Source organism: Stylophora pistillata, chromosome 2, assembly GCF_964205215.1.
Source record: "Stylophora pistillata chromosome 2, jaStyPist1.2, whole genome shotgun sequence".
NCBI lineage: Eukaryota > Metazoa > Cnidaria > Anthozoa > Scleractinia > Pocilloporidae > Stylophora > Stylophora pistillata.
This window is the reverse complement of record NC_142520.1, coordinates 5,902,856-5,913,858: the sequence shown is the minus strand read 5'-3', so window position 1 is coordinate 5,913,858 and position 11,003 is coordinate 5,902,856. Positions and strand designations below refer to the sequence as shown.

General features: G+C 37.4%; 1 protein-coding gene across 1 annotated transcript; it reads left to right on the top strand.

The window, feature by feature from the left end:
* Positions 1–483: 483 nt before the first annotated feature.
* On the top strand, positions 484–8,903 carry LOC148736830 (adhesion G protein-coupled receptor L4-like; the record flags this gene model as incomplete). Its single annotated transcript, XM_088749188.1, has 13 exons — positions 484–727; positions 1,338–1,442; positions 1,536–1,629; positions 1,981–2,071; positions 2,435–2,484; positions 2,787–2,925; positions 3,074–3,168; positions 3,349–3,451; positions 3,733–3,883; positions 4,239–4,320; positions 6,723–6,789; positions 7,182–7,264; positions 8,783–8,903. Coding segments are annotated over exons 1-13 (1,323 nt in total), but the record flags the coding sequence as incomplete, so codon positions are not given.
* Between the last annotated feature and the right edge of the window lie 2,100 nt (positions 8,904–11,003).

Sequence of the window (11,003 nt, the reverse complement as noted above, 5' to 3'; positions counted from 1 at the left end):
ATCCGTAGATTTACAATTTCCAACATTAATAATGGACATAAGCCAGAGCGAAAACAAGCCTTTTTTCTTTTTTTTTTCTTTTTTTCTTTTTTTATTTGAAAGGAATGGTCTGGGTAGGAAGCAGGGTTCATTTTTAACTTTTGTTGTTGTCTTTTTTTCCTATTATTCGTTTATTATTTTTAATAATATACTTACTTTTCCGATGAAAATTCATCATCAATAGGTACTGAGTCATTTAAGCGTTATTGCTATTGAAAGACAGGATTCTCTGCAGGTATTCTGATTAATACTTTGAGAGATGTTATCATTTGATATATCGCATTTGTTACATAACCTCGTTGACTTGATAAAACCAAACCTTTGTAGCTTTTAACAGCTGTGCTAAAAACTAAAAAAGAAATAGCCTTTAGAGATACTAATTAAGGATACATTCTTGAAAAAAATTGGAAAGTAAACTACCGTAAATATCAGGCATCAAATGAAATACTTTTCATTAAAAAATAGAATGATACGCTGGCGTTTATTTAATTGATATTCCGCGAATTTAATACTTTTTAGATTGCTTTGGGGGTGTTTGAGGAGACCATGTTCGGAAATCTAACAGAGGAGGCAAAAATGGAGGAAGTTTTTCAAGCGACAACAGCTTTTGAAGAATTCGCGCTGGAATATGCGCGGTATCACCTCAATCAAACGAACCCTAAACTGAACATCAGCAGCCAAAACATTGGTAAATGGAGAGAAAAATAGCTTTTTCGTTTACACGCCTGCTCTGTCACCATGTATCATGGAAAAGTAAAAAAAAAATACTCCTCTTAACAGAACAAAGTGTAAGGCGAGCGGACGTGACTTCGAGTCCATTCATTAAAAGAAAAAGGGCATTTTAGATCGCATGACAACTGTCATTTATCACGGACGAAAAAGAAAAGTAACGACAAAATGAGTGAGAGAAGATTGTTATTTTGGCCTCTCTCTCATTCTAATAAATTTTTACTGCTTTTTTTAACTTTCTTTCTTTCTTTGCACAATGACAGTTCATAAAGACACAGCTGTCAGAAAGGACGAATATTATTACTTAGAAATCGGAGAAGGTGGGAACTCCTATGTCAAAATGTTCTGCCCAATCCATATTCTGTTTTGAAGTAAAGGTCTGTTGAAAGTGGCTTCAAATAACCAAACTATGTATTTCGATAAGCCTTATTTAAGCTTATCGAGTCTTTTTCTTTGATTGGCTCTTTATTTTGTGTATTGTTGTTGCTGTTGTTGTTTTGTTTTAGTCTCGTTTCTCGTTTTTTTATGTTTTGCCAATCAATATAATATTTGATACGTTTTGTGTCTAGATTTGGAGATCCGACGAATTTTCGACCAAAACGAGAGCAATTTTTATCTTAAGGAGTCAAAAGGACAAAACTTTGTTAAAATTCCATCGGAAAACTTTCAGAATGGTGAGTAAAGGATTCTTTACATACAGCAAATAGATTCTATCCATTAGATGCATCCATCTTTCAGTAATCCTACTGTACGTTGTTACTTTTTAGATTCACAAATAGTCCTGGGAGTTTTATACAAAACGCTTCATAAACTACTGGTAACCAATGATGTTCACACCAAAGATGCAACTAACGAGAGCAGGTCTGATTATTTTATTTTGTTTGCACGTAAGGTTCTTTGTTCCCATCTAGCCCATCTTAAAATGCTTCTTATCTCACTTATAACTGAACAGGGGATAGAAGAAAGAAATAGACTAAAAAGTATTTGCTAGACAAAAAGCAAAACACAGTAAAGCGAATATCAACTAATTTGTTAATTTGCCACGATTTATCATTCCTCCTCGCTTCGCTTTTTATCATTAATGTCTCTGTTGCCCTTCAGTCATCTTCCACAATCCCATCGCTATACTTCCGCTTTTTTTTTCTTTTTTTTTAATTTCATTTTATAAATTAGAATGAGATGAATAACTTTTTCTACTGAATCTCACCTCAGACATCTCAACACCATCATAATGTCTGCTACAATTGATCCACATCCTGCGAGGCTGACAGAGAACGTTACGTTAATGTTCAGGGATTTAAAGGCAAGTGCAGAAATAAAGCTCTGTTATTGAAGCACTTCTCACTCCCTTAAAAGAGGAGTACTGTTCAAACGAGTTTTCAAAGGAAGAAATGAAGTGGTTCCAATCTGGGTGCAATAAATAGTTGTAATTTTTTTTACTGCCGTGATCCACACTTAGATTAGGAATTTCAGACAAAATTGCATCCAAACCAGGCCATTTATTTATTTTAGAGAAAACAGCAGGGATGTTATGCCCTTTTGTGTTTCATCAGACAATAACTTTTTTTTTTTACCTTTTCGGCAGTCAACATCCCCTTATTGACGTCGTTGTTTCCCTCGAAGCACAGGACTTTTTTAAGATCAGAGAATTTGTTTCCACTTTCAGATCACAAACGTGAAAAGAGATTGTGTGTTTTGGAACACAGCAGAAAGCAGGTCATTATCAATGTACTGATATTTTCTTCATTTTTAATTGCCAAACAAAGAACTTGCGTGACGGAATAAAACTATACTCGTGTTAAAGTTTTTTAATGGGTGAGAAAATCTAGGGCGATAAGTGGTAAGTTTCCTATGTTTCCTGCCGTTGATTTAAGCCCAATGTAGGTTAATTTGCGCTGTAACAGACCCCTGTCTTGTTCTTGCAAAATTGAAAAATCTATTCAACAATTCAATAAGGAGGGAGCTGGTCGATGTTATTATGTAAGAATTTTTAAAAGATGGATGTACCTTTTTTGCAGCTATGTCGGTTGGTCAGGGCAAGGTTGCTCTGCAAAATCTGTGGGCGATTCTCAAACAGAGTGCACCTGTAATCATTTGACTCATTTCGCTGTACTCGTACAGTTTGGCACAGGGCCCGGCGATAAAGTCTTATCTGAGGTAAAATGAGTTATCGGTATCATTTGACAATAATTCAAAGCATGTAAAGACTAAATCTAGTTTTGTTTAAGCTACTCGTGATCGTATCTTTACTTATTTCGCGCTTTCTTATTTTCATTTTGTTTTATTATTTAATTTTTTTACACAGACAGACAACAAAATCTTGGAGGTCCTAACTTATTTGGGTCTGACACTATCTTTGATTGGAATTATCCTAACAATTCTCAGCTACGTTTTTCTTACGTAAGTACACCGCAATAGAACAACTCAAAAAGACAAGGCATACAAAATTTAGTTTCATACGGACACATTTATACTTTGTTTCTATTAATTCGTCATAATTTTATAAAATTTCGCATGATAGGGAGACATGCATCCTTATTTTTCATTAACTCGTTTATCGTTTGACTCCTTTGCAATCAGGGAAATGAAAGGTCCTTTATCCCAGATTCGTGTAAGTTTGGTTGCTTCGCTGGGCGCAGCTCAAGTCATATTTCTGGCCGGGATCGGTGCGACTGAGAACAAAGTAAGGAATACTTGATATGGCTGCTGTGACTTTCATTGCATTTTCTAACTCTTTTCTCGTTTGAATGTACATGTAAGGAGATGCCTGAGAAAGAAATATTTTTTAACAACAGGTTATTATCAGAAAACTATATCTATTTTAATCTTCTTCGTTTGCCACAGTGACCGAAATGTTTATCCATCCGGTATAACCTATCTGGATTGCGCTTCTTTCCCAACGAACGTTTTTTATACTTAACCACAGTGGCGGCTAACTGATCATGAAATGATTCTTCTTTCCAGAAAGCGTGTGTTCTGGTAGCAGCCCTTGAGCAGTACTTTTTGTTCGCCGCTTTCTGTTGGATGTTCATCGAGGGGGTTTACCTTTACTTATTTGTTGTAAAAGTTTACAATGTTTCAAGCAAGTTGAAGATATGCCACGGAGTTGCATGGGGTAAGACCAAATCTCAGCTAACTAAACAGCGTAACACTTAAACAATACTGACACCCTTTACCTAGGGCTCCTTCCCAGTTTTAGTAGCTGTAAATAACAGGATAATTTAATTCCCTCTACTTTAATGTACGTGGAAGCTAGACCGTTGCGGGTAAAATCCGAACAACTTGAGGGAATAAAGGTTAAATGTGAGCCGTCTTACTGAGCGGAAAATCCGGCAGTATCTTTTCCAGGAGTTGATCTCAAACCTCTTGAACCACTAGGGAACGTTTATCCCTGATCAGTTCTTTAAAACTATTTGTCCTGAATAAGGTTCACTAAGACGGGGGTGTGTGTTTTTGACTTTCTATCACAGGTTTTTCTGCACTTGGGGTCGCCTTATCCCTGAGCATTGCAGCAAGCAAAGATGGAATCGAGAGTTTTGTCAGTGAAAAACTGTGAGTGCATATAAATATTTTTAATAGGTTTCTTCAATATCATGAGTTCTGGTATTACAAGTAATGAAAAACGGCTGATTTACAAGCATACTCAATAATTTATAATTGGTTCATGCTTTACCGTGCACTATCGAGTTATGGAACACGCGGGAAGTTTGGAGAGCACGAAATAAGCGTAAGAGATTCCCGAGGCGATAGCCTTGGGCAACTCTAGCTTCTTGAGTGCTCTCCAAACTTTCCACGTGCTCCATAACTCGATAGTGCACAGCTGAAAGCATGAACCAATTGTTTTAGAACTTAGCCGGTGGAATTGTGCATCAAATCCGACGCGAAAAACGGACAACAATATCAGTTGAAGCAAATCGGAAAGGCGCTGATGCCAAGTCTCCTTTTCCGTTGTTTTTCTCTTTTTCTGCCTCATTTAAAAACTCTAGCCCAAGGGAAAAGGTCGAAAAATTGTATTCGTTCTCGGACGAGTAGGCCGAATTTTTGTTTTTATCAATTATTGTCGCGAAATGTATTATTTTTCCCGGCGCTAACATGGCCGGTCGCGCGAAAAAAAGAAATTCTGTGGAAGCGATTTGCTGACGCTGTCAGCGTGCACTATCGGGATTTTGAGCACGCTTACGTATATTGAATTTGATTGCGTGGTTCTGCTAGCTATGTTCTAATAGTAGATAATATTTTACAATCTAGGGTATCCTAATAAGTGAAAAACGAGGTAATGTACACTATTTATTGTCTAAAAAGCGTACTAGATGTAATAAAGCTATGTTTGAAACTCTCGGTATGTAGTGCCGGGAGTGTAAAATTAGAAGAGTTGTGCAAAAAGGAATAGCGGAGTCATTACCATCACGGCGGGGGGTGGGAAGGAGTGACATGAAACGTGGATTAGTATGACTAGTTAACTTGGAAAAACTTTTAGAGCACAAGGACTCACGACGTAGAAGAAGACTTGGTAAATTCAGTGCCTCTAAGGCTGACGCATAGGAGTAGTGAGGAAGGATAAACTTAAGGGCTCTTTTCTGAATAGAATCCAATCTATCACTAAGACATAAAGGAAGAGAGAAGCGCCCGACAATACAACCATAATCAAGAAGAGGTCGGTCTAATGAGAGGGACAAAAACAGTAACAAGATCGGTTGTGCTCACATTTGAACATCTGAGAATACGGAGGATATAGAGTCGCTTGACAGCTTTAGGCACAATGGAATCTTTATGTGCATTCCAGCGAAGATCTGATTGAAGGGTTAGGCCCAGAACCTTGTGAGAGAAAACAGAGTCAAATGGCTTACCGTTAATGGTGAAAACTGGTAAAACTGGCTGTTCCCGGAAGAAACATATGTGCATAATCTTACATTTAGATGGATTTTGACTCATATTATTGTCGACAGCCCTCTGGTGAATTCTGTCTAAATCAGACTGCAGACAAGACGACTGGCCACGATTGAGTGTATCAGACAGGGTAATATCTTCGACATACTTCCAACGATTACAGCCTAATTAGGTAGAAAAACCCAAAAGCATTGAGCATTAACAGAAAGAGGATAGGTCCTAACTTAGTCCCCCGAGGAACTTCAACAGTGATAGGAAGCCATGATGAAATAATGTCATTGATCTTTACAGCTTGTTGTCGTTTCAAAAAAGATAAAAAGCTACAAATCCAGGAAATAAAAGAAGGGTGTACACCAAGATTAATTAACTTCCGCACAAGAATAATGTGATCAATACGATCAAGGGCCTTGGTAAAGTCAAGGAAACACCCATATAGGTAACGAACAGGCTTGCCAAGAGCTTTAAGCCAATGGTGCAGAGGTCGACAGGGCAGAGGGATGTTGAAGAGCCTTTAATAGAACCAAACTGACGAAGGTCAATTTTTTTGCCAATGTCTTCATACAGCCTCTTCACAGCAAAGTCTTCTTGGATTTTTGACAGAGTAGGACTGAGAGAATTACGTCCAAGGTCGTTTTCAGACTGCACTGGAAGAGAGTTGGAATAGGTGATCTAAACGATTGTTTTCACGACTCTGGAAAAAAACCACACTCAACTGAGCGGTTGAACAACTCAGTAATAGGATATGCTAGCTCGTCAAGGAATTCTTTCAATACTCGGCGAAGAATACCATCTGGAGCAGCAGCTTTAGAGACTAGTATTTGCCAACTTAGACTTGATTTCATAAACAGAAATAACAGGAAGCTGTTTTGGTGCAGGGAGGAAAGCAGGAAAGCGTACAATATATCGCTATTTGATAAGACTATTTGTCTATCTTCCTTGTAGAAGGACTCTAGAATAGGCTGTAAAACTTTTAGTAATGTGTGTGACATCTTTTTAAATGTGCCATTCAAGTTTTTTTTTTTTTGGTTTTGTTTTCTTTTGATTTGTTTTGTGTTTTGTTTGTCAAGTTGCTGGCTTTCTAGCGAAAACGGTCTAATCTGGATTTTCATTGTCTTTGTTTTGCTGATTGGATTGGTGAGTACATCGTATAGCAGCTTCCTAAATATTTACCACTGAAATGATTTTCAACATCTATTGATCCTAGCTTTGCAAGTGAATATCTCTCAAGATGAAGGTGGTAACAGTGGCAGTGATGCAAATGGCATCGACGACAATAAAAAAAAGTAGAACTAGGGCAGCAAGTGTTAAAAAAAAAGCAATTTGGTTATATCAACTATGTTCAAATTGTAAATTGGTCACCGTAACGAATAAAAAACCTGACGTTTCGAGTTTTAGCCCTTCGCGCTGCTTGTTACCCCCACCGATCAGCCTTTATTCATCTCATAAAAAAGCGATTGAACTCTTCCTTCCATATCCCGAACATCGGTATTACCTCGTTATAGTAGCTATTTTTCTCCCTTTTCTAGTTTAACCTTGTGATCCTTGTACGGGTTATCAGGGAGATGACGACAATGCATCAAACCAAGGACAACCAATCTGAAAAAATCAGGTAGATAGCAAAGGGCGAGCTATTTATAGCGGGGCTCCCACGCGCGCGAAGCGCGCGTGGGGCAGAGCCCCATACCCATGGAATATGGTGAACCTCTTTTCGTTTGGTTTTCACATAACTGACCGAGCCTACGTACGTGCCCTCTGTCATGTATGCTACCACGAAAGTACTATATGATCAAATTTGAAAATATGGCGTCCAAGCAGCCGACCCTCAAGACTTTTAGGTCGGATTTTTCGTTCATTTGCGATCGAGTTAGGCGTTGTGGGACTCCGAATGCAAATTAACAATACTATAGAATACTTTGCTTGGAAAAGAATGGATATCAAGGTCTTAAAGGTGACAGAATAAGCTCTCGAGTCAACTACACTACGATTCTCAAGGCTATTCGAATTATGGACGTAAAAAGAAAACCGAACTTTCGGACTTCAAGCAGGGCCTAGCGACAATTTGACGATTCGATGGCCCGGTAAATATTATGTTCGAGTAACATTGTGCTCAAAAAGTATTGTCGAATAGAAGATTTTGCGTCAAATCGGAGTTTTTTTCAGAATTTTCAAACATAATGCTGCGCAATCTCCGGTCTTGAAGGTACGGTAAACAACGATCTAAACATGATGAATTTTACCGCGTGGGCTTTGTACACGTAAGAAACTCGTACGTTTTTCGCTTATACAATTAAATCAAAAACTGTTTTGAATAAATCTGTCGTCGCGAAATATTTCTTGGCCATTTTAGTCTTTCTTCCTATTGATGGATTCCATGGAACTTAAGACCTCTTTACTCACGGAAAAATTCGCATATTCCATTTTGAAATATGATCCACATGCCCATTTGCACACATGTGAAAATATTTAGCGATTTTTATCTTTTATCATGATCTTTTAGTTAAAACGTAACATGCACCTATTGCTTTTCTCGTCGTAAATAAGTTCTTTAATTAGTCTTCTTTCACTATAGCTTGTTTTTTTGGAAAATATGAATTTTAAAAATTTACTGCGGATTGTGTTTCTTTCTTGGTTTCTCCAAAATTTTGACTTTTCACAGGCACGTGTTACACGTTAAGTGTCAATGGGTTTAATCTATACTGAATTAATTTTTGGCAAAAAAAAATTAATATATGTAAAGAAATTTTATTGCAAAATTTTCACCTAATGGGAGCTCCGCTTTTAGCCTTGGCTAAATCTATATATTACGATGTCTAATCCAAACTGCGGTTTTACGCGATCAGTGGTTGATTTAACGAAATAAATATCATTCCGCTGTAAGCTTTCAGCCCTCTTGACACTGCTCACAAAAATTAATGAATAGATAAAAGGTTCGGCTAGATTGAAGATGGCTTAAAACGTGGTATTGTTAAAAAAAATTGCTAAAATTTGTTTCGAAACCGGCCCTAAGTCTTTTGCCCACCGAAACGAAAGAGGAATATCCAAGTTCTACCAAATAATCTTTTTACAAGAAAAAAAGTAATGTGTGCTTGGTGATTTAAAGTCGAGAAATATAAACATTCTTTTGCAGGCTTGGCATAAGAGCATGCTTGGTAATGATTCCTCTCTTGGGTTTCACTCGGCTGTTTGGTGTTCTATCTTCATTACACAAAGCTTTTGCTTATATTTTCACGATTTTCAACTCGGCTCAGGTAAGTTTGGAAATAAATTTATATTTGTCTGTTGTTATGCACGGTGACGAAAAACAGCAACTCAATTCAATGCTTATTTCTCAACAGGGCTTCATGATTTTTCTCCTGCACTGCGTGAGAAACACGGAGGTACATTTTTATTGTTTCATTTCAAGCTTTCATTGTCGCTAAGTTACCTTAATTTTAATTTCCCCCCCCCCCTCGATAGATGGGCCTTCATTCATTCTTAAATCATCTTATGGTCAGAGCCCGTCTCTGGGAATAGCGATGATTATTAAGTACTCAGGAATTTCAAAATTTCTGATCCTCGACGTTAAACTGAAAATAGAACAAGGAAATTTAGTAGTATCAACTAAGTTGATATTACTAAATTAACATTACTAACATAACTATTACTAAGTTGACATTGGCCTGGTAAAGATTTAAAAAGGTGACGTTTCGAGCGTTACCCATTCGTCAGAGCCTTAGCCATTAGAACAGTTCCCGGAGGATCAATTTCCATCTTTTATTCTTTATCACTTTACTGAACTCTTTACTCTTGAAACTCTTTAGGACATAAAACGGAAAACATGAAGTTTGTTTCCAATATTTTGTTTTTGTTTTGTATTGTTTTTCTTCCTGTAGATAAGAAGTCGTTTCAAAAGAAAGCTCCACTCCATTTTTCCATCGGCAGACAATGGAACCAATATCAAAAGAAGCTCTGAAGGAAATGAAAATGCCAGCGGCAATATCTCGATAAAGAAGACTATAACTGAACATAGCGTTGTGACCGAAATAAGAAATGACGGTTCAGAGAAAGCCTATTGCCTATAATTTTGAATGCATATACTCAAATAAGACACTGGTTAGTTTATAATTGAATAAAGGGTGATAGTTTCTAAAGAAACTGTTTGGGGCTGCGTCGGTGGGGGTAACGAAATAATTTGAAAATATCAACAAGGTTGAAATAGTAAATTGGCCACCGCTACGATTATTAAAGCTGACGTTACGAGCGTTAGCCCTTCGTCGGAACGAATGACGAAGGGCTAACGCTCGAAACGTCAGCTTTTATAATCGTAACGGTGGCCAATTTACCATTTCATCCTTGTTGATATATTCAGTTTATAATTGGCTGGAAAGGAGGATTCCCCAAATTTTCTCAATAAATCATGATTAAGAGAAGCAAAGATTGAATGGCAAATGAAGACAATACGAAAAAGCTAAACCTTAGGAAAGGAAATACGACTTGCTTATTGTACCGGCAAGGTGACGTTGACCACCCTAGATCAACCAATTTCGGTTGCAACAGTCGCGTGTGTAATTGGTAGCCATGCAAATCGTGGCGTTAATTGTTTCTTTTTATAATCAAGGAGCAACGTATCCCTTTATTATAAACTTATCTTTGACGAAAATACAGAGTGTGACACTTTGGCATATTGAGGAGAATAAAAGGTTTAAAATCATTCGTATTCTGCTAAATAATAATTTCAAAACTGATAATGATGTAATGTAACGATAGGCATTTAAGTTATCGAGTTTTTATGCCAGCGCTAAAAAATAAATAAAATTTAACGTAAAAAATGAGAGTTTGCTAACTTCAGCAAAGCGTAAATGCTACCAATTCTCATTCAGTAAGTCTTAAACAGTTGTTATAAGATCATAATTGTAACTAGTGTTAAACTGTAACCGTCACCTGTCATGACCTTTTGTGTGGTTGTTATCCACCATAGCTTTTCGAAAGTGATTAATCTTGTAAAAGGAGAAATTCCTGCCTAGCAGTTGTTGTATATTACGTGATCCTTTAGATAATTAGTGGCATAACCTAATCCTTTGTACTTTAGGCTAGAATAGAGCTGATTTGCAAAGCTATCTTTGGCCAAGCCAGTTCTCGCCAGGACAAACTCATACAGGTCAAGCCAGGTCAGACTCAGTTTGGTCAAAAACCAGTCAGTTCAGTAGTGCTTAAAGAATAAATCTGCGTTGAAGCCAACTTTGTTCTTGTTAGTCACAGTCTCGAGGATACTCAACAGCCGTAATAGATCCCAGCCTTCCCGAAGCCAGCGAGTGCACCCATGAAAGCGTTTTTCAAGAGGAAGTTTATCAAGTTGTTCCTCCGTCCGT